This window comes from Barbus barbus (genome assembly GCF_936440315.1).
Source record: "Barbus barbus genome assembly, chromosome: 1".
Lineage (NCBI taxonomy): Eukaryota > Metazoa > Chordata > Actinopteri > Cypriniformes > Cyprinidae > Barbus > Barbus barbus.
The window spans coordinates 935,001-959,856 of record NC_136729.1 but is presented as its reverse complement, the minus strand read 5'-3'; the positions used below and the strand labels follow the sequence as shown (position 1 = coordinate 959,856).

The 24,856-nt window shown below is 39.9% G+C and overlaps 1 protein-coding gene across 4 annotated transcripts in view; it reads right to left on the bottom strand.

Moving 5' to 3' along the window:
• Positions 1 to 202: 202 nt before the first annotated feature.
• Positions 203 to 24,856, bottom strand: part of nrxn2b (neurexin 2b) — a 711,451-nt gene continuing 686,797 nt past the window's right edge. For all 4 annotated transcript variants that reach the window (XM_079427101.1, XM_079427100.1, XM_079427102.1 and 1 more), the window contains 4 exons: positions 22,916 to 23,005; positions 14,770 to 15,092; positions 10,717 to 10,795; positions 203 to 3,093 (listed from right to left, as the gene is read on the bottom strand). In XM_079427101.1, the coding sequence (XP_079283227.1) occupies positions 2,222 to 3,093; positions 10,717 to 10,795; positions 14,770 to 15,092; positions 22,916 to 23,005 (1,364 nt within the window). In that variant the 3' untranslated portion in view covers positions 203 to 2,221. The remainder of the gene's footprint in view (positions 3,094 to 10,716; positions 10,796 to 14,769; positions 15,093 to 22,915; positions 23,006 to 24,856) is intronic.

Here is a 24,856-nt window from a genome sequence, read left to right as displayed (position 1 = left end):
AAATGTTCAATAAGAAACCACTTAGCATTATGAGAATTAAAGACTTCCCGGCACTCACTTAAATGTGTTTTACGAGTCCAGAGTTATACTGTACTATAAATACTCTAGTTTACACTCTCAAAGTGTTCGTGTCGAGCTGAAGTGAGGAAGACTATTCTGGAAGAAAAGTGTGAATCTGAAATAAGCACACAACACAGGGGGTAAGAAGTATATAACCAATTGTATTCCCTTCTGTTAATATACACGTATGCAGATTCATCACACTGGAACACTCTACAATAACATTTAGAAAGAACAAGGGAGCTGAGGAGAAACGCAACCAACAAACTTGAACAGGAACGGAAAGAATGGAAACACACTCACACAGACAAACAAGCACACAAACACTCACGCAAACACACAGAGATGGAAGAGTGAAATCAAATGATGTCTGGTCCTCGTCGAGTGAGTATGGAGTATGGACAGCCCTCCACACGCTGGGTAAAGCGAGCAACATGATTTAAACCGAGGATGGAGTCAACGATCAAAGTCTTCTGGATACAAGGAGATACTCTCCCGCCTGGTAAAGGAAATGTTCTCTTGTAAACCAAATCACATTTTGCTTTTAATATTCAAAAGAGCATCTGCTTTCTGGAATCCGATTCACTGATCTTTGCATTTCACAGCACTTTCTTTTTTTTTTTTTCTTAGGGATGATAATTAGGAGAAACACATCTCTTTTAGCACTGGGATGAGATTCAAATATTTAGACATTTCACAAACTGTTTTAAACATTTTCTTTTCAATGTAGAGTTTAGTTCTTTTAATAGAGTTGAGAAAATTAGAATACTAGAGTTCAAGATGTACATCTTCCAAGGAACAAGCCATTTGTCTTTCTTTCAAGAGAGTTTGTTCCATTAAATGCACAAAGTTCATACCTACTTTCCTCCTGAGAGAACGTGGTCAAAGACGCAGGTGAGTTCACGTTCCCTACAAAGGATGTACATTAACTGGAACGTTATTGTCTTTTCCCTTTGACGTTGTGACAAAAAAAAAAAAAACGCACACACACGCACACACATAGAAAACAAAACAAAAGACATCCTAGCATCCTGCTCTGCTGTTTTCACTGATAAGGTTTGTTGACATGATGTGGGTATTGATCGATCGCGTCAGACTTTCAGTCGCTCGTGTCCCTTTGTCTTTTCAAATATCTGTATATGAATATATCTATTTGCTGTTGGGAGTTTCAGGTTCTTGAATGTGGAGCAGAAACCAAGATCCTCAGCGGGTCCAGGACGGAGCCCTAGGGAACCCCAAAAACAAACGACCAATATTTGCTTGAATGCGGGGTGACCTCAGAGAGTCCTGACAGCTGAAGGGATCATCCACAGATGTTTCGCTAGTTGTAACGGTTTGATATATAGATAGATATTTATTTGTTTGACTCCACAGAAACAGTTTTTGTCTCTTTTCATTTTGAATACCACATGCTGGAAACACAACAGAATTACGTTGCATCTGCTCCTGAGCACCAAGGAGAAGGAGAAAAAGAGAGAACAAGCCAAGAAAGGGTGCGGGGAAAGAGAGAAAGAGAGGGATGAAGGGAGCGGAGGATGGAAATGTGAAGCACTTGGAAAGAGAGGGAGACGGATTTGACACGGAGCTGGTTTGGCAGTATTACGGAGGAGTGTGACTGCTAAACGTTTTCGGCACCATCTGTTCCTGAAATGTCACCTATGCCAGGCCATTCCAGCTGAACTGCTCTCGTTCCCAAACGATTCTCAACCACATCCAACACTCTGATGGAGCAACAATGGATCGCCCAAGCAGCCTGGCGTACGCGGGTGTTTTGACATCAGGTTAGGAGAAGATCTGAATATAGAGGACTCACGTAGTATTTACAAGGAACAAACTAGAGCGTCAAATTACATGTGAGGAAAAATCCACTTTTCTTCAATACAAAAGGTTTGCAGAGTTTATTTTTGTAATAGGGATTAGCTATCAAAAATGGAGATGAGGGAGGGGATGATTACGAACCCTAGACGCTGTTGAACTCTTTATCTCTTGCTGGAAATGAGGCCAAAAGCTAGACGAGATGGGAAATTAAAGAAGACTGATGTCAGAGCTCTAAATGTGACCGGTAAACTGCCGACAAATACCTGGACCTCCCTTTCCATTCCTCATCCTATCTCTCTCCTTCTCCCCCTCGCTTCCGCCTCGGTCCCTCCGGAGGCCGAGCTCAGACGTAATACTCCTTGTCTTTGTTCTTCTTGCTCTTTGTGCCTGTCTTGGCTGTGCCAGGCTGCTTCTCCTTCACCAGAGCGCCATTGCTTTGTGTGGCCGAGTTGCTGATGTAGTTGCGACTCTGGTCCACCTGGTAGGAGCCTTCATCACGGTTGCGATACTTGTACATGGCGTAGAGCAGGATGAGGATGCAGAGGGCAGCCGCGGCCACGATGCCCACCACCATGCCCGTCGTGCTGCTGGACTCTCGGATCACCTCCACCGCTCCCGGTGGCCCTCGGTCCGGCGACAAGGGGTCTGTAGTGGGCACATGGGGGAAATTGGGAGGATACGTTATACCGGGCATGTGCCGGTGCCGCCCGCCGTGTTCAGGGTCTCCCGACGGCTGAACAGGCGGCAGCAGCACCTGGTCGCGGGTGTTCATTTTACCCGCGGGGATGTTGGGGCCGCTGTTGATGCCGGGTTTGAGCCGGGACACTGGGGGGGCCGTGGGGGTGAACGAAAGCGGTGGGAGATGGGACTCGGGCAAACGGGCGAAGGGCCGGTCGCCTCGGGGGTTCCCGGCCGCGGGGGGAGGGGGGAGTACGGTCCGGTCAGTGACGAGTGGGGAGTTTTTATAGTAGTCCTCATCGTCGGACTCCGTCATCTCGCCCGAGCCGTAGGCCGAGACCTCCATGGGCTCTTCACATTCCTCCTGGTCCAGCGGACAGGGGGGCCGACCAGGCAAGGGGAGAGACTCTTTGGTGGTCTCAAGCAAGGTGAGGAAGGGGCGATAGGTCGGGGGCGGGGGAATAACGGGGTAACGAGTCACAATTGACGGGGGGTCAAGGGAATCCACAGTTATAATTGGCAACACTAGTTCACCTCCTAGGATGAAAGAGAGAAGGAACATGGCGTTAGTTGGAACCCAAGCAAATTAATGCACAAGAGAGAGAGAAGAACCATCATTAGAACAGCACTAAGACTTAATGAGGTTAGTTCTAAAGTTAGTTTCGTTAGCATCTATTTAAAATCAGACTATAAACAGCTAAGCTAAAGCTAAGGAATTACAGTTGTATACATTACAGGGTTAGAGTAATATAGAGAAACATTAAAACTTAAGCATGTGCTAGACCAGCTAGAATGTACATTCATGTAAAAATCCTACAAAAACAGTTCTACGTCTGTGCTAATGCTAGCTGTGCTAACCTCCACTCACTGACTGCATGTTTAAGAAGAGAGCAAACCACGTAGTACAGGTCACTTACATCAACAAATTGGCCGCATGATTTTTGCATGAAAAAAAAAATTACAAAAAGAAAGCTGTGTAAGATTGTTCTGAGATAGTGATAAACAAATTTCAGCCCATGTTTCAAAGTTGGTAAAGTGTTTTGAATTCATCATTCAGTGAACGTTTTCCCCGAGCTCATAAAGCTTATAATCCCCTCTCCCTGTTGGCATGGTGATAGCTCGCTAATGATGAGGATCTATATGCAAAACTTCCCACTCTCACCCCGGGATACCGAAGGTGATATTTTCAAATTACTGTCCCACAAGACCCCCCCCCCCCCCCCCCCCCCCCCCAAAAAAAAAACACAGATCAAATCTTTCAAGATAATTATCCATAAGCCTGTCCCTTGGAAATCTCACACCATCAATAACAAAAGCCCGTTTTTCCCTGGAACTGGCTTGTCAAGGAATGTCAAAAACGTAAAATTACACAAAACGTATTCAAGTATTCATTAGGATTCAGATCAGATTTGTCAAACAGTTTCATCTGTGGCATCAACACCTGAGACGGAGCATGAATCTAGGAAAACGGGGTGCAGAAGAGATTGTTCTTTTTAAACACATAATGCACATTATTGTTATTCATATGATGAGGCAAATTAGTGTGACAAACATTGCTTAAGGGGGGAAGGACTGTTTGACTGTGATCTGTGCGCTTTGGGAAACCTGCTCAAACCATGGCATCAACACGGAACCCTCCCCTTAACCAGCAGAACCTTCAAAAAGACCATTCTGTTTGCATATTGATGAACATAGTCATTAAGCCCAAAGAATCCACCAGCAGAAAAGGTGATATTAACATTCAGAACACACATACGTCTGTTAGAAGCTGAAAAGGAAACAGTATGTTAATGGCATCTTTCACAGAGTCCATCCCACCCAACAGCCCCAGCGTAGAAGCGTACGTCTGCGGTTTGAGAGTCTGGGGAACGGTTCGGTATAAAATGAATGCCCGTTCACCGCCGACAAATCTTTTATATTCATTGCTAGAAAAAGCCGCTGGAGGCGACCAGAAGAACGATCTGTCAAGGGCGCCAAATAGAGTCTGATAATTCAGTAACTGACACCGCCGGTTTGTGAATTATACGAGCACATGTGTTAATGCGCCACTGGGCACAACAATATTTCCTGCTTTTATTAAATTTGTTGGAATATCTTACAATACGCAAGGAAATCCAGAGAAATCTGTTCCCAGAGAGGGCAGAATTGATCACTCGCGGGAGAGGAACCTTGAATCCTGACGATTAACTTCTAGTATCTTCTCTAAAATGCACTTGGAGGAGAACTGATGGAAACGAGCGAAGAGATCTGAATGATGAATCTTCACAAACCGTCAATCCGCAGACGCACAAGTCAGTGAAAGTGTGCGCAACCCATCAGCCTGTCTGTGTGTTCGTGACAAATCTCGTCATAGAGTAGAAATCATTGTTCCAGTAGTCTGTGATTGGTCAAAGTTTGCCTCCTGTGACAGTTGCGTTGACAACAAGAACAACATCAGAATAGCATCATGACTCATGCGTACAAACGAATTACTCACATGCTCAGCGCAGTGCCGTTCTCACTTGTTTCACAATGATTGTCTGGAGTAAGTTCCACGTAAGCACCATCAGTAACTGGAGTAATGACTGCAGCTTTATTCATGTTTTTATTTCTTAAACTGCAACTAATGACACTAATGTCTGTCTGTTGCAAATCCATTGTGAGAGATGCAATTTAAGCCAGACAAACTACCAGAGACACACTGTACTTTAACTGGCAAATTAAATGTCATTAATAGTGAGAAATGCACAGAATTAAATCAATAATCCTGAACTAGCACAGAGCACCTGCGTCAACTCAGAGTAAAAATACACACTTTTTTCTGCTTACAATGCAGTTTTGAGATGGAGAAAATGGAAATACAAGCAGCAAACACAGCAACAAAACAAAAGGAAACATCTCTGAAAGCTCTTTCTCTCCTTCACAGAATTCATGATCAGTCTTGGGTAAGTTACTCTGAACAAGTCGTTAATTACTAGCTACTCTTCGAAAGTGTAATTAGGTTACTGAACTACTGAAGCTAAGCAGGGCTGAGCCTGGTCAGTACCTGGATGGGAGACCTCCGGTGAAAACTAGGTTGCTGTTGGAAGAGGTGTTAGTGAGGCCAGCAGGGGGTGCTCACCCTGCGGTCTGTGTGGGTCCTAACGCCCCGGTATAGTGACGGGGACACTATACTGTCAAAAAGCACCGTCTTTCGGATGAGACGTTAAACCAAGGTCCTGACTCTCTGTGGTCATTAAAAATCCCATGGCACTTCTCGTAAAGAGTAGGGGTGTAACCCCGGTGTCCTGGCCAAATTCCCTCCACTGGCCCTTGTCAATCATGGCCTCCTAATAATCCCTATACACTTGATTGGCTCTATCACTCTCTCTCCTCTCCACCTGTAGCTGGTGTGTGGGGAGCGCACTGGCGCCGTTGTACTGTGGCTGCCGTCGCATCATCCAAGTGGATGCTGCACACTGGTGGTGGTTGAGGAGAGACCCCCCACATGATTGTAAAGCGCTTTGGGTGTACAGCAATACACAATAAAGCGCTATATAAATGCATCATTCATTCATTCATTCATTCATTCATTCATACTATCTCTCAAAAAGTAATGCATACCATATCAACCTCGAAAAGTTGAACAACAGAAGGACAGACATGAAATGTCTCTTTTAATTATTTCAAATAAATAAAGTTGCATAAATGATTCTTGAGATGACCAAGGCATTTAAAGCTTATATTATAACAGATTTTCTAACATTAGATGTTACATTGCTATGTTAAATCCACTATTGTTTTATATAGAATATGTTTTACAGCTTATAAAGTATTTAATGCGATTACATCAGAAGTAACAGTAACTAAAATTACAGAAAAATCAAGAGTAATCCCTTTCAGTAATTAAATAGTCACATTACACCCAATATTGTTCATGATTATGAGCTCTAAGCCTAAATGCACTGCAAAAGATTATTTTATTCCACATTTGTCTTGTTTTGCAGTACAAATATCTAAACTTCTTTAAATCAAGTTACATTTGCTTCAGAAGCAGAATTATTTAAGATATTAAGTCTTGTTTACTGAAAAAATGTATCAAAATTAAGTGACTTTATGCTTTTAGGAAGCAAAAACTATCCACCAGTGGGGTCGGAAAAATGAACTTAATTCAAATGGAAAACAAGTTGATTTTTCTGACCTCATCAGATTATTATTTTTTTGTTTAAAGCGTAAACACTTAATTTAAGTGTTTTTTTTTTTCTCAGAAAACTAATTATATCTTGTAATTATATCTTGATTTGAGAATGATTAGATATTTGTACTGGAAAAGAAGACAAGAATATTAAGGAAGAAGTGTTTTGTCCTGGATGTTTGAGCAGAACCCTGCGAGTTGAACGGATGCTCTACTGAATCACATTAATGACAAGATGAGCAGCACAATGAAAGAGACTCCTATGTCCAGAAAAACATCCAGCTTTTTTTGGACATTAAGGAGCCTGTTTACATCCACACACATTAATGAAAGCTGGAAATGTGACTGCTGTTTGCCACGGGCGTTCGGGCCACGGGGAAGGCTGAGATTGGAGTTGTCTCTCTCTTAGCTAATTTGATTTCGAAGCTGAACATTGGAGCGATGGCGGGGGTGAGACCAACCCCGACGCTTAATAATTGACGACAGAAGACACCGGGAGCCCAGATGCTCAGAGAGACTGAGATTAACCTCTATAAATGTACTCGCTTCACATCAAACCACACATTTCATATGCAGCATGCTGAAATATTCATGTTTGTTTTGTTAGACTTGCTTCTGCAACTAATAAATTAAGAATATCTTGATTATATTCGAAGAGACACAGAGCTGCTTTAATGTTTCTATAAAGCCAATGAAACCAATTTATAAAGCTATAAATCAAAACGTTTCTTGTTCTTATATGGTTTTTCTTTATATACATAAGCATTCAGTGTTGGAATGATTGTGTGTAACAGTCAGACTGTAGTGTGTTTGTGTGTAACAGACAGACTGGCTCGTGTTTGTTTGTAACAGTCAGACTGTAGTGTGTTTGTGTGTAACAGTTAAGAGTGTAGTGTGTTTGTGTGTAACAGTCAGACTGTAGTGTGTTTGTGTGTAACAGACAGACTGGCTCGTGTTTGTTTGTAACAGTCAGACTGTAGTGTGTTTGTGTGTAACAGTTAAGAGTGTAGTGTGTTTGTGTGTAACAGTCAGACTGTAGTGTGTTTGTGTGTAACAGTTAAGAGTGTAGTGTGGTTGTGTGTAACAGTCAGACTGTAGTGTGTTTGTGTGTAACAGTTAAGAGTGTAGTGTGTTTGTGTGTAACAGTCAGACTGTAGTGTGTTTGTGTGTAACAGTCAGACTGGCTCGTGTTTGTTTGTAACAGTCAGACTGTAGTGTGTTTGTGATTAACATTCAAACTGTAGTGGGTTTGTGTGTAACAGTCAGACTGTAGTGTGTTTGTGTGTAACAGTCAGACTGGCTCGTGTTTGTTTGTAACAGTCAGACTGTAGTGTGTTTGTGTGTAACAGTCAGACTGTAGTGTGTTTGTGTGTAACAGTTAAGAGTGTAGTGTGTTTGTGTGTAACAGTCAGACTGGCTCATGTTTGTTTGTAACAGTCAGACTGTAGTGTGTTTGTGTGTAACAGTTAAGAGTGTAGTGTGTTTGTGTGTAACAGTCAGACTGTAGTGTGTTTGTGTGTAACAGTTAAGAGTGTAGTGTGTTTGTGTGTAACAGTCAGACTGTAGTGTGTTTGTGTGTAACAGTTAAGAGTGTAGTGTGTTTGTGTAACAGTCAGACTGTAATGTGTTTGTGATTAACAGTCAGACTGTAGTGGGTTTGTGTGTAACAGTAAGACTGTAGTGTGTTTGTGTGTAACAGTCAGACTGGCTCGTGTTTGTTTGTAACAGTCAGACTGTAGTGTGTTTGTGTGTAACAGTCAGACTGTAGTGTGTTTGTGTGTAACAGTTAAGAGTGTAGTGTGTTTGTGTGTAACAGTCAGACTGTAGTGTGTTTGTGTGTAACAGTTAAGAGTGTAGTGTGTTTGTGTAACAGTCAGACTGTAATGTGTTTGTGATTAACAGTCAGACTGTAGTGTGTTTGTGTGCTACAGCCAGACTGTACTGTGTTTGTGTGTAACAGTCAGACTGGCTCGTGTTTGTTTGTAACAGTCAGACTGTAGTGTGTTTGTGTGTAACAGTCAGACTGTAGTGTGTTTGTGTGTAACAGTTAAGAGTGTAGTGTGTTTGTGTAACAGTCAGACTGTAATGTGTTTGTGATTAACAGTCAGACTGTAGTGGGTTTGTGTGTAACAGTCAGACTGTAGTGTGTTTGTGTGTAACAGTCAGACTGGCTCGTGTTTGTTTGTAACAGTCAGACTGTAGTGTGTTTGTGTGTAACAGTCAGACTGTAGTGTGTTTGTGTGTAACAGTTAAGAGTGTAGTGTGTTTGTGTGTAACAGTCAGACTGTAGTGTGTTTGTGTGTAACAGTTAAGAGTGTAGTGTGTTTGTGTAACAGTCAGACTGTAATGTGTTTGTGATTAACAGTCAGACTGTATTGTGTTTGTGTGTTACAGTCAGACTGTACTGTGTTTGTGTGTAACAGTCAGAGTGTAGTGAGTTTGTGTAACAGTCAGACTGTAATGTGTTTGTGATTAACAGTCAGACTGTAGTGTGTTTGTGTGTAACAGTCAGACTGTAGTGTGTTTGTGTGTAACAGTCAGACTGTAGTGTGTTTGTGTGTAACAGTTAAGAGTGTAGTGTGTTTGTGTGTAACAGTCAGACTGTAGTGTGTTTGTGTGTAACAGTTAAGAGTGTAGTGTGTTTGTGTAACAGTCAGACTGTAATGTGTTTGTGATTAACAGTCAGACTGTAGTGTGTTTGTGTGTAACAGTCAGACTGTAGTGTGTTTGTGTGTAACAGACAGATTGTTGTGTGATTGTAATTTCAGCTAATTATAAACTAGAGAATGGTTGGCAGGCTCTAGTGAATGATGTAGTTAGGAGCTTCTAATGAGGGCAGAGATTAATTAGCCCGTGGAGATCAGCTGAGATGAGGGACATTTCTGTGGGACCCTGGAGCAGAAACGCAATGCAGAAATTCTCTCTGCTTTGTCTGTGGCTCATCCGTCTCTCCCATGATACAGCAAACGCGAGGAACATGCTGATGCCAGTCACAGCCTCCCTCTCTCTCTCTCTCTCACTCTCATCTCTGTGCTTGATTTGCAACTTCATCTTTCTTGTTTTCTTTTACTTTGTTGTCCAGCATTTGACAGTGAGTCACACAATTTGTTTGCTATCTTTGTCCTTTAGTCTGCTCCAGTGTGCAATAGAAATATTTGCTTTCAAAACCACAGATGAACTGCTGCTCACCCTCAGATGGTTGCTATGGTGTGCCTTGGAGGTTGCTAGGGCATTCTGAGTGGTTCCTGAAACATTCTTGGTGGTTGCTAGGAAGATGCTGGCCTGTTGCTAAGGTGTTAACAGCGGTTTCTAGGTAGTGGATAGCTGGATTCTGGCAACTATGGTGTTGCTAGGATAGATAGATATGAAACAGGTGACAAGTCTCATAAGACATCAATCACATGACCTGAGACCGCATGAATACATCTGTGCTCTTGTAGAGAAGCGTGTCATGAGGTCTGACCGCAAACACACCAACTGATGATAAACCACCTCATTACCTCAATAACTACTCCAGTGTAAGGTTAAACCTCATCCATACGAGCTGACAGACAGACATCAGCCCAAACACACACGATTCGTTCACAACACCACTGATAAACACACCTATGCCACGAGCTGTGTAATACAACTAATTTTCAAAATATACATTCAAAGGAGTTTGAGTTAATTAAAAACATGACATGAACACGGGTAAATAATCTAATTTAGTTCCTTAATTTATGTTTATTAATAATTATACTCATAATTGATCAGGCTCCAGCAACCAAAACTACTATATGAAACGAAAATGATCAAAGGCATTGTATGGTACACTATACATTTATTAATAACTTCAAACCATAAGAGCTCCTACTAAATTACATTAATTTAGCTTCAATCTGTGACTGTCATCTTGAATTGAGGCATATTTTGTCCAATCACAGCTGCACACTGGACAAGATTGTGTGTGTGTGTGTGTGTTTACAGCATATAAAAAAAACACACGGATGGTAAGACTGACTCACCGTTTCCAGGCTCACACTCCTCGAGATCTTCATCATCACTCGGACATTCTGCTGACGCTACTAACAGATCGTCAGTATTCTGCAGAGAAAGAGACACAAGACAGTACGTACAGCGTCCTTCTTCAATATAATGAATTAAAAATACATCAAACACCAAACACATTCACAGAGACAGCTGTCATGTGATGATCCCTCAAACTCTCTGACTGCAGCTCTGTGAATCTCTGTTTTCAGTCCATTAATCAGGTGTCCAAGTGTAAATATATACTGTCATATCTGAACACACAGAGCACAGCAGACTGTCATCTCTGAGCCAAAGCTGCCAGACACAAATTCTGAAATCATTCTCATCCGTTTCTCAAGACACGTCAAACTCATTTCAGCATCTGAACATACTGAGAAAATGAGTCTCTCTGAGGAAAACACACAGTCAGCGGTGAAACCATCAGAAAGATTCTCCAGCAGAACAAAGAGCTACTGATCAGACCTGTGATTGACAACACGTCCCTCTGTCTATCTTCCTGTCCGTCCATCTGTCCATTTGTTTGTCTGTCCCTCTATCTATCTGTCCGTCCCTCTGTCTATCTGTCCATCCGTCTGTTTATCTGTCCGTCCATATTTTCATTTGTCTGTCTATCTGTCCGTCCATCTGTCTTCCTGTCTGTCCATCTGTCTCTCTTTCTAGTACACACATAGTTCACTACTGTTGCACTCATGTCTGTCAGGGTCAAAACTCAAACCATAAAACAATCAACTAATTGCCAAGGCAACAGAGAACATTTAGTTAATGTACTCAAATAGCAAAATAAAATAAATAAAAAACTGAAACAAAAATTAATGAAAACTGACTGTTCAAAACACTGTATGCTAATTAATAATTTTAACAGTCACTAATCAGTAAACTAATCAGTAACTAATCAGTACACTAATCTAAAACTTAAAAAAAAAAACAAAAAAAAAAAACATTTCCTGCACTGATTGTTATTCAAATATTTAGGAATACAAACTCTTCCAAATTGCAATTATGATGATAAAACAGTGAAGAGAATTAGTAGCTGGCGTTAGTTCTGGTCAGTGAATCTGGTCTCCTGAATGCACAGATCGGCCGTTTGACTGTGAACTGGACGAGGAGCTCGTTCTCAGCAGATTTATTCAACGCTCATTCTCGCTGAACCAGCCGCAGGACACAATCCTGCTTTCTTTTAAGTAGTTCTGAGAAGCTGCAGACTATTGTACTGAAGCCTGGACTGTTTCTTCACTTATTTATTTCATAAAGGGATATTTATTAGAGACTACATCATTCGGAGTGACGCGGATCAAAATCACATTTCAGCTTCAGGTGTTTCTGTAACCCAACATGACATTTGAGTCGTACGGATCCGTTTAATTCATCCTCTGCCCAGCGAATGCATTAACGCCACAGACTCAAAACCATTCCCGGTGGGAAAGGCTTTTGTTTTTCAGATATTAATGGGCTGCTGTTTTGAATGTTTTGTTGCCATAATCAAATGTCTCTTCTTCCTGTTTGTGAATCATAGAGCTGGATTTGAATGCGCTCTCAGTACAGGAAGAGGAAAGCTAATAAACGCAGGCAAACGCCGGTGTGTGTTTTCATGTGAGATGAATTATAGGATCCGGTATACAGTCACTGTACGCAGACTGTAGGCCCGTCACCTCACGACAGCTTCATTTAAACACAGCACAAACAAACGTTTCAGACCTTAGGAAACTGACACTACTGCAGCAGCGCCACAGCTGAGGATCTGCAGAATGAAGTTACTTCTACTGCATTTCTACATCAGTCAAGGAATCATTCTGAATCAAACCACCATCGAGACACTTAAAAGAGGATTTCAGGTGAAATATAATAAACTCTCTACTAGACTGAACAATTTATCACAATAAATAAAAATTATGATATGGCTTATTGTGACTATAAAATCACGCTGCGTGTTTCAGAGGGAAGAAGAGAAGCTTTCAGGCTTTCTGCAGTTTTCTGTCAAAATGAAATATCAATATAAATATTAGTACTGTAATTTTTCTTAAATACTTGATTATGTAGAGAAATATTACAATTGTAACATTTCTTTTTTTGTTTTATATAGGCCTAGTAGTTTATAGTTTTTTGTATCATCATCATCATCATCATAATTTTATAGTCATATTGATACATATTCAAAAAAATCTATATATTTAAAAAAAATAACAAATAATAAAATAAATTATAAATCACAAAAATAACAAATAATAAAATAAATTATAAATCACAATTTTTATCAGAAGAAAATGCAATCAAGTCATTTGAAAACGAGGAAATTAAGACTAATTTATTAGGAATTTTGAAGAAAAAAAATCTAAATTGTAAAATAAAATTATATATATACTTCATTTTTTATTTTAGTGAAATATTTCAATAGTAATATTTCTTATTTTTATTTTAAAAATGTATATTTTATTAAATAATAATAATAATAATTAATTAAATAGATATTTATTTCATAGACTATATTGTGATATAATATATTAGGTCAAAATGTGCAGTTTTACAAACAAAAACAACAAATCAAGACAGATTGTTTAAAATCACATCAAAAATAAAAATTTTTGTTATAAAAATTGCAATTGGACTTTTACCCCAAATCCTGTGTTGAGCATCACAGGAATTAATCCTGATACTTATTAAAAAAACAAAAAAACAAGTTCTTATCAAACAGAAAACAACTGTCTTCCCACATCTTGTGTTTGCCCGTGTTCTCCGTTTGATCTCAGACTGTGTGGTACTGCAGTGTGTGTTACGAATTCTGGCCATGCACTTCCGTTCAATCACCACCAGAGGTCACCCGTTCACCACATTGACTCTCACACTACACAGCACACTGGACTTCAGTTCCCACAACGCATTGCACAGATCACAGCTGTCACCATTCACACATCACACACACCTGATGCTCATTATCACACACTATTTAAGCCTGGGACTTGCTCTTGCTCGCGGCCGAGTATTGATCTGCGTTTAGTGCTCACCTAGCGCTAGCTGCTTTACCGTGCCATTCTGTGTTTCTGTTTTGTTTCTGTAATTGTTAGCGTTTATCACTCTTCTAGCGATAGCAACTTTACGGAGCCCTAGTCGTAGTCTTGCCTAGCCTGTTTTCCTGTGTTTTTGATACCTGCCTTTTGTTTCCTGGATTTACCCCTTTGCCTTGCCGTTTGGACTCTGTTCGCTCCCCGTTTGGATTATTGCTCTCGACTCTGGATTATCTCTCTGCCTTGCCCCTTTGGATACTGTTCGCTGATCGTTGACCCACGCTTGCTCCACGGATTGCTCTGTCTTGTCCTTGCCATACCTGTTTGCCGATCTCTGACCCTGCCTGTTTTATGACCATGTTTTATAATAAAGCTTTGCATATGGATCCGCATGTCTCACGTCTCGTCAGCCCCGTAACAGTGTGAGTGTTTCCACATTCGCGCTCACACACACACACACACACTGAACTTTTATACTGAACAAACTGTGTGTGCTATTGCCCTACACCAACCCTACACCTAAACTTAGCCCTCACAGGAGACTTTGTGCATTTTTAGATTTTCAAAAAAACACCATTTAGTATGTTTTTTAAGCCTTTTGAATTACGGGGACATAGGCAGTGTCCTCATAAACCACCTTCATATTGTAATACCTCTGTCATACCCATGTCATTATACACATTTGTGTCCTCATAAACCACATAAACATGCGCACACACACACTCTCCCACACACACACACACACACTCTCCCACACACACACACACACTCCCACACACACACACACTCCCACACACTCTCTCAAACACACACACACACACACACACTCACACTCTCTCTCACACACACACACACACACTCTCAAACACACACAAACACACACACTCTCAAACACACACACACACACACACTCTCTCTCTCACACACACACACACACACTCACACTCTCACTCTCTCTCACACACACACACACACACACACACACTCTCTCTCTCACACACTCACACTCTCAAACACACACACACTGACCTGCGTGACGCTGTCTCTCATGGTGGGCGAGCGCTGTTTGCGGGTGGTGGTGGTGGCCATGGTGGTGGTGGTCTCCATGATGGTGGTGGACATGTCTGCGAGCGGCGTGGTGGAGGTGGTGTCAGTGTTCATGACGGAGGGCACGTCTCCCACCAGACGCAGGTTGCCCTGCACCTGAACGTTCGGGTCGCCCTCGGCTGCCAGCTTCAGCACCTGCAGGCCGTTATAGTACAGCCCCGAGATCTGACCCTGGAAGTTACGGCCCTTCTCGCCGCCGCCCACCTTAATGAACGCCTGGCTGTTGAAGATTGTCAGCTGCCGACCTGTGGAGAGCGAGAAACACACCCTAGCCATCAGCGTCCGGTCAGTGACGGACACACGCACGGAAAAACACCACAAACCTCCGTCCCGATAACACGCCTGATCAGCTCTGAATCCACAGCCGGACACTGAATGAAAGGTCTTACTGCATCTTGATATTATTGCATTGTTTCATATTAGTGTGCCCTGTGTCCTATGATTTGGCTGTTATAATGCATTAATGGCAAATCAATGAAATTGGAAAAGAAAGAAAACCACAAAAAAGAAGGAAGAAAAATAAATAGTAAGATAGAATGACAAACTAACTACAAAAAAAAAAAAAAAAAAAAAAAAAAAATATATATATATATATATATAAAATCCAATTAATTCAATAGTCAAATGATGAAAAAACAAACATGTAGAAGAAACAAAATCTTAAAAAAATTTATTAAAACAAAACAAAATCAAATGAAAAATAAATCACAAAAAAATAAATATCATAAAATATTAATAAAAACCTATCTATCTATCTATCTATCTATCTATCTATCTATCTATCTATCTATCTATCTATCTATCTATCTATCTATCTATCTATCTATCTATCTATCTATCTATCTGTGTGTGTCTTATATATGTATATATATATCTTATTGTATAGTTTGATATAATTATATCATATAATTTGGTTTTGTATCATACACTGTATCAAATCACAATTAAAGTTAGTGGTTGACCTCGCTTGTGTTACCGAGAGTGAGGTTTGCTGAGTATCAGCAGTTTCTCTCTCATTCATACGCCATCATCATCCTCATCTCCATGGAAACGTCACGCGGGCAGGATGACCTTTGGAGGGTTTCAGAGACGAGAGGTGGACGGAATGAATAAGATGATGAAGATGGGAAATATTCATAAAGCAGCTGATGATGAAAGATGCACAGCAAGCAAAAGAAAGAGGTTTGTGAGACGGACGGTGTTTGATTCTGTCGGGTTTAATGCTTTAATGTTGCCTCTGATGATGATGATGATGGATTGGTGAGGAGATGAAGAGCACACACACTGGGTCCGTCACACATCTCCACCTCTGTGAATGTGTTTGACTCTCTGATCCTGAGTAATAAATTCATAAATGTTCCTCTCTTCTCCTCCTGTGAGGTTTTCACATCCGACCGTTCAGAGCGAGCGACCGGAGAGATCTCTGTCAATCAGTGCGTCTGACGTCATTTAACGGATCTGAGCAAGACTAAGAAATCCCCAAAGACTGGAAACATCCAGCAGTGTGAATTCATGATCTGAGCTTCGCAAAACCATCTCCCCTCGTCTGCAGAAACATCAGCGAGTCGAGTGAAGAACGATTGAGGACAGAGAGTCTGAGGAGAAACACCACCAGAGAGAGAAAGAAAAAGACAAATAAATATAAATGATCTGAAATAGAAAAAAAAAGTGACTTTTTTTTTATTAAAATGGAAAAATATAGAGGAGGTAAGAAAGAAGGTAAAGAAAAATAAAAAATATAAAATAAATAAATACATGCATACACAGATAAAGGAAAAGATAAATAAACAAACAAATAAATAAATCAAAACAAAACAAAACAAAAAACTAAGAAAAACCAAGTAATAAAAAACTAAATATATATAAACAGATAAACAAACAGAAAGAATAAATAAACAAAAAAGAACAAAACGCTAAAAACAAAAATAATTAAAAAAGAAAAACAAACATTCAGAAAAAGAGGGAAAAATATAAACAAATAAAATGAGAGAAAGAATGAACAAACAGAACGTTTCCATCTACCAGAGACTCTGAACATGATCATTCTGTCATCCGTTACTCTCCTTCATGACATTAAACCTGTATGACTTATTTTCTTTGGTCAAACATAAAACACTGAGACATTTCTCAAAACGTCTTCTTTCACGTTCTTTATATCTTTGCTTTCTCGTCTTTAAATGACAACAGAATGTTCATTTGTGGGTGAACTGAACCTCTGAACACTGAGAGCAGAGCGAGTGCCATCTTCTGTGCAGATGAGTTTCTTCTCTTTATAAAGGCTAAATAAACTCACAGATGAAAGACGAGTGAAAAGAGCGGTGCTCCATAATTACAGAGCGAGCGGGTCATCAATGTGTGTGTGTGTGTGTGAGAGTGTGAGAGAGTGTGTGTGTGAGAGTGTGTATGTGAGAGTGTGTGTGTGAGTGAGAGTGTGTGTGTGAGAGTGTGTGTGTGAGTGAGAGTGTGTCTGTGAGAGTGTGTGTGTGTGTGAGTGTGAGAGTGTGTGTGTGAGAGTGTGTGTGTATGTGTGTGTGAGTGTGTATGTGAGAGAGTGTGTATGTGAGAGTGTGTGTGTGTGTGAGTGTGAGAGTGTGTGTGTGAGAGTGTGTGTGTATGTGTATGTGTGTGTGTGAGAGTGTGTGTGAGTGTGTCTGTGAGAGAGTGTGTATGTGAGAGTGTGTGTGTGAGTGAGAGTGTGTCTGTGAGAGTGTGTGTGTGTGTATGTGTGTGTGTGAGAGTGTGTGTGTGAGTGAGAGTGTGTCTGTGAGAGTGTGTGTGTGTGTATGTGTGTGTGTGAGAGAGAGAGTGTGTGTGTGTGCGTGTGTGTGTGAGTGAGGTTGTCTCCTCTGATCCAGAGCACTGGAGTGGGTGTAGTGTTGATCTAGTGACCCGTGTACTTCACCAGCAGGCATGAAGGTTGTGAAACTGAAGTTCTGGAAAGAAAGTTTCCTCTGCTCACGTGCTTCTGCTGCATCTGCTTCTTCAGAGATGGTTCCTCCTCAACAACACACAGATGGAGGGAATATGAGCGGTTGCCAGGGTCTCAGGTTGTTGCTATGGTGGCTTTTACCGCATCATTATGCACTTCTGGGAGGTTGCCAGGTAAAGTACATTCTCAAGAAGTCTATATAATGTAAATGTATATAAGATGTCTATATTAGAGATGCACTGAAATTAATTCTGTAACCAAAACCGCAATAAAAGTTTTCACTTAACTGAAAACAGAAAATAACATTTGTTTAGAAATCAATGGATTATTCAAATAAATAAACATTTAAATTGTACACAAGGCAGTTTTTATATCAACTTTTAATGGTATATTAATTTGCTGTTGAGATACAAACATTTAAATGACAGCTGTAATAAACATTTGTTTTCATGACTTATTCAAACATGCATTAAACTGAAGAACAGGGTCTATAAAATATAATGAATATGTAATATAGTGCATATATTGTGGGAAGTGATTTATTTTTCTAGCTGATCATGGAGTTTATGGTGATTGAATATATTTTCTGTGGTAAATGTGACAATATTGATCTCAAGCTGTTTTATTGATGTACTCCTGTGGCTGAATCACTGATTAGTGGCTGCTATGATTCATGATTGATTTCAGAAAGTTGTTCTGTTTCTGATGTTTCATTATGTTTATTTGCTGCTGTAACTAGTAGTAAAGAGGAAGAGATGATCAGTGATCTGTCGCCACAAAACATCATTTCCTGTTTAAATTTAGTGATAAAACTGACAGAATGTGTAAGCTGAGACTTTGTTTCATGTTAAAAGTAACAAAACAAATCTCTACAAATAATAACAATAACAATAACAAATAATAACAATAATAATAACAAATCTCTCGGCTCATCAAAATGATCTATTATTTTGGCCAAAACCAGAAATGTTTTTTCAGCTGCCATAATTTCAGTGCATCACCAGTATTTATACATGTGTTTGTGTGTGTGCATCTGAGCTGTGATGGACTTCACTGGAACTGCGACACAATCCTAAGCTGGCTCTCATTAACACGGAGAAGTTTTCATCCATCACCTCTGTCAGGATGAAGAGAGAGTCCGGTGAGAATCTCACGTGTTTCTGCAGGAGTCGAGTCTGTTTGGAAACCCATGAGCTTTTCTCCAAGATTCTGTGCTATCTAGTAGAAAAGCCTGTGTTTATTCTCTCTGGAGTCATTTAGAAGTGAGAAAGTGTTCAAACAGAGCCCAAACGCAGTGATTTAGTAGCGGTGCCGGGTGAGTTTCTGCTGTAAAACAAATGTGTTCTGCTCTCGCATTTCCCCACTGAGGTCTTTCTTCAGCAACCCAAATAAACAGCACAAAAGAAATCAATGCGCTTCGGTTATTTGTAATCTCTGGCTGCGTCAGCTCTACAATAAAAAAACGGGAGATGGAGGAGCATCGGATACAGGAGAAGAGGAAATGATGGAATGTCATAGGGGACATTTAGAGCGTGATGAACGCCAGCGAAAGGACGAGGGAGAAAAACAGGGGCTCTGAACGGCTTCTGCTGGAATTGAGCTGTTAAACCCTTTTTTTCCTCTTCATTGAGCTGTGGAGGTGCTGCCATCCTGAATTTATAACACTGACACCATCGCCGCTCGAGAATGTTCTATCTGATCTAACTCAACGTCAGACGAGAGAGAGTCGCTCTCACACATTCACTGGCCTTTTCCACATGAATCCTGGAATCCTGTGATGGACCCGGTGCAGTCTGGACTATCCTCATTACCCTCTCTAGTGCACATCAAACTCATTCACAACTCATTCTATAATGATCATAATTCTATAATTGATCATAATCATTTCTATAATGTTATATAGACATATTCAGGACTTTAATTGTTTTTCATTTTTAAAACAAGACAACAGGTGAATAGAGTAAAAAAAAAAAAAATAGATATCATCATACTTCCCCCAGTTAAATAATCACAGTATATTAAAACAACTGCTTTTGTATTACAAGTTTGATCAAATATTGTTTAAAATATGCACTAATTTTCAGAAATGTCCAGAACAGAAATATAAAGTCAGATTCATAATTCTTGTTCAATTTTGTTGACTTATTAGAGCTAAAGGTTTTTACTGAGGGGATTTTAGATGTTTCTTTTTATCACTACATAAATCAGAAAATACTGTCAATGGACAGAAAAAATAAATTTGCCATGTTTTTAGGAATAAAATGTTATAAAAACTAATGTGAATGATATATCAGCAAACCCCTCAGTAAAATCCTTCAGAATATCAAGAGGAATACAACTGCTAAGTCTGGTGTCTGTAAGTGCTGCTGAAGTGGAGATAAAACTTTTCAATGTATGGAATGTCACTGAAATATACAGATGCAAATAGATAAAGTGTAATGAAATAAACACTTAGATGTGTCATTTGGGTGTTTTCTTTTCACTAAATTCCACTGAATTCAAGTTGCCTAAAATCTCAAAACTAAACTAAAAAACGAAACAAAAAATAATAGTTTTGCCTGTAGCGTTTTGCCTTAATTTAACATTTTCCTGCATGATTATGGGGACTAGTAAAAATGATTAATACAAGAGCATTACTTTATTTATTTAGATTAAAGTCACTCATGGTTCATCCTCAGTAAGAGCAGGAATTATTGACTGATCTTGAGTTCATAGTCCAAACTGCACTCGCAGACAAACGCATGACGCTTCACACAGTAAATCAACACATCATTGCTTCATCATTGACTGTCAGACATGTAAATGTTAAAGGGACCGTATTCTCTCTGCAAATGCAACAGAACAGCGAGCAGAGCGTTTACTCATGAATCCCAAATATCGTTCAGTGTTTAACCCTCTGAGTTTCATTCCAGCGTTACGTGCGGGTTAGTTTGCGTCCTGTTTAGACGGTTCGTTATCTGAGTTTAGAAACAGGTTTATGACTGAGGGCTTCAACTTAATCTAATCCAATGAAAACTAAATGCTGCCGGCTGAAGAGGAGAAGAGCGTTAAATTAAGGCCCTCAGGGTTTAGAAGAACGGTTGGTTAAATTCTGCTTAACCTGTCGGTAAACCCTCAAACTCCTTTAACCCTTTGAGTTGACAGACTGTCCTCTACTCTGATATTCTTTCACGCGTCGGCCACCTCCAGCTCTTTTACAGAAAGGGACATGTTAACCTTAAGATCTACTGACAGCATCCTACAACTCAAACTGAGAGTCGACTCAAACGATTCTCTGTGCACATTTTCAGATCAATACAAACAAAGCAGTTTAATTTGCAGTTTTATTATTGCAGTATAAATGTCTGTTTTATATTTTCTCATGAAACTTTATGAACTTTTGCCCAAACTGCAGAAAGTGAAGTTCTTCCTCAGTGTTTTGTCTTGTTTTTCAGCACAAACATCAAAGCATTCTTAAATCAAGATACATTTACTGAGGATCTAAAATGGCAGAAGATAAGAAGTCTTATTTTCTGAGAAAAAAACAAACAGCTGGCAAAGGGGTCAAAAATACACAGGTTTTCCCTTTGAATTAAGTTTATTTTCTAACTCATTTGGCAGGTATGTGTTGGTAATTTTGAACAGTTTCTGGGAAATCAAGACTTCTGTCATTTAGCATCTCAAGTAAATGCATCGTGATTGGTTGAATCACTGATTAGTGGCTGCTATGATTCCTGATTGATTTCAGAAAGTTGTTCTGTTTCTGATGTTTCATTATGTTTATTTGCTGCTGTAACTAGTAGTAAAGAGGAAGAGATCATCAGTGATCTGTCGCCACACATTAAAGAGCCACAAACATCATTTACTGTTTAAATTTAGTGATAAAACTGACAGAATTTGTAAGCTGAGACTTTGTTTCATGTTAAAAGTAACAAAAAGATTATTGGCGCTCTACAAATAATGTTTAGTGAAGGTCTGCTCATGCATAAACTGAAAACCGCAGATTAAAAGATCTCAGCTCATGAAAATGATCCATTATTTTGGCCAAAACTAGAAATGTTTGTTGATTTAAAAATGTTTAGAGGTTTGTGCTGGAAAGCAAGACACAAATACAGAGGAAGAACATCACTTTCAGCAGTAAATAAGACACATGACGTCAGTTTCAGAAGTAGGCTGGAACTTTTAAATAGGTCAAATTGCCCACATGTTGTTTTTATTTCATGCTTCAAGCTGATTCTTGCATCAAAATCCAGCAAAATACCTGTGTGTATAACAGAAAGACATGGGTAGTTGACGTATCAATGTGTCCTATGGTGTGATGGAAAAATGTAAAAAAATAAAAAAGAACCTCTAACATTGAAGATAAACCTCTCTCTATTTGTAAACTCTATTTGTGTTTGTATTTATAAACCTATTTGCAACTCTAAGAATGAAGATACATTTTTCTCATGTTATTTATATCTTAAGTTTTTTTTCTACATTTTTGCTGTCACACCATAGGACACAGTCCAATTCTTATTTGACAACTACCGACATGCAGACTATTCAAAGCTAAAAGAACTACATAACGCCTGGCTGTACTGCAGATTTTGCCCTCGGAGTGGGTGTGTCCTCAGAGGCAGCAGGAAGTGAATTAACAGGAAACTCACATCAGACAGTTAGTATGGACCTTCTGGACTCAAAGGGTTAAAGTCGGAATCAATTTAGAGCGGCGAGAGCAAAGATGAAACAGAGGCACTGAAATAGAGTCCCTTTAACTGTTGAGTTTAGATTGTTTGAACTGTTGTGAATCAGCTTCTGCTCGATAGGACGTTTCACAACAGTAAACAGCTGTGCGTGTGGTTGGCAGGTTAAGGGAGGGTTATGTGGGGGTTATTGGTAAGGTTAATACTCTGGAGAAGTGCAGTCCCATTGTCAGATGACAGATCTGAGGAGCGCAGCGTTCCCATTAGTCTGAGTTTTTCACAATGACTGTAATGCACACTTCTTTAGGTGCAAACTACCAATCAAATGTTGTTATCACCTCATTCTAAATCTCGCTTGTGCTTTTCGCATGTTCGCCGTCCTCCGCTACGTCCATGGGCCTGCACTTCATTCAGAGTTGTGTTTAGCGTGATTAGACAGACCGTTCGTTAGTGGGGTTTGGTGCTGTTTAATTACCTTTGTCGAGTAGCCACTCGTCAACTACCCGACCGAGTCGGTATGGGATTCTTTGCCTAGCAATAGCCAGCCGATCACTATCAAAGCTCCCTTTGAAGAACAAACAAATTCAACAGGTTACAATCTGGAAGGTCAAAGGTTAAAGATTAGAGGTTAGAGAGAACGCCTTTAAAATCAGATTTAACACCCTCAAGGCTTTAAACATGGTTTTGGAGGTTAGAAAGTCAAGCAAGCTCTGGTTACCATGTGTTTTAAGCATATTTATGAGTCATTTTAGAGGTTGAATGTTACTTCTGGATAATTACAGTGCATTAAAGTGTCTTGGTGAACGTGGCAAAGCAATCATTGTCATTCTCATTAAAACAAAAGAACATTTCCATATCAGTATATTGAATCGACAAACAGTCCTGCTAAACATCAAACAGTGAGACTCCAGGAAGACGTTTTCTGTATGGGGTCAAATGATCAAAGGCTCTCGAGTGCAGGGATTCACAGTATCACATCCAACCCATTTCATTTGTAAATACGTTCAGACCTGTGAAGCTGCATCAGTAGAGCTCTTCAGGAGAAGGTGAGGACCTAAACATGCATCGAGAGAGAAAACCACAGCGAGAATGTGCATACGTCTGCCTGCATCGTGGCAGAGATCAACCATCCCTCCGTCTCTCTCTGAGTGAGAGTTGGCATCGTAGTGAAATCAAACTCGTCAGTTCTTTAATTAGCTGCAGCAATCTTTCCTCTCTATTTTTAATGAAGTCACTCATAGCAGAGCGACTGCCTCTTAATTGCTCTTGCAGCTCGACTGTAAATGATCTAATCAAAATCCCCGCATGCATCCCTGCCCACAATCCCCGGCAGCGTTCGCTTACAGCACCTCGGCTGTATTAGCCAGATCAAATAAGCCCAGATCGTATGTAAATACATTGAGCATTTAGGAACGGATCCATCAGCTGCTTCTGCTTCAACATCCTGATTCTACGCTGAGCATCGGCGCTCGTCTCACTCCTCAAACACAGAAACACATTAATATTATCACATATGTGTGTGTGTTTATGGGCTCTCACGGCAGATATCAGATGGTTTCTTTCAGGGGTGTAAAATACGTTTTACTTGATTACTGTACATAAAGATATTTTGTACCAATTTGTACTTCACTCAGTTGCAATATAAACTGTATACATTAAGCGTAACGTTAGTTCTGGCAGGTCACGTGAGTCAAGCTTGCATCAGCTGATCACATCTACCTATAGGGATACGACACCTATCGCAGCATTCCTATATAAGCGCTATTCAGTATTATTCCTTCATCCCCAACTCCTCCTTTGGCCACAGTCAGGACTTGGCTTCTGGCATTCCTGTTGAATCAGATTCTCTAATCTTGAATAATGCTCATTCATGACAGGCTGCATGGATGGGCAAGGAGTTTTTGCCCAGAACAGAGCCATACCGCCAAACCAAACTGTATGCTAAGCGTCTATTATTGATGATAGTGGTCCTGACAGAATTGTAGTTTTACTTAGAACAAGACCAAACTTAGCAGTTTTATTCCTCTCTATATTCTGAAGGGTTTTACTGAGGGGTTTGTTCATATATCATTCACAGTGGTTTATGTCTAGCATTTTATTCCTAAAAATTTGATTTTTTTTTTTCTGTCTGTTGAGAGTATTTTCAGATTTATAGAGTAATCCTAAACCCCCTCTGAAAAAAACTTTAATTCCAATGTGTCAAAAAATAAAAATGAATCGATAATTATGAACCTGACTTTATCCAGTGTTTAGAATAATGTTCTGAAATGAATGCTTACTGGTGCATTTTTAACCACAACATTTCAGAAAACGTAATACAGTAATAAAGACTGTACTGTGATTAATGAAATGGGGAGGTATTTTTCACAAGTAAAACAGTTGTTACTCTTTGTAGATTACTTCTGCTGTTGTGACA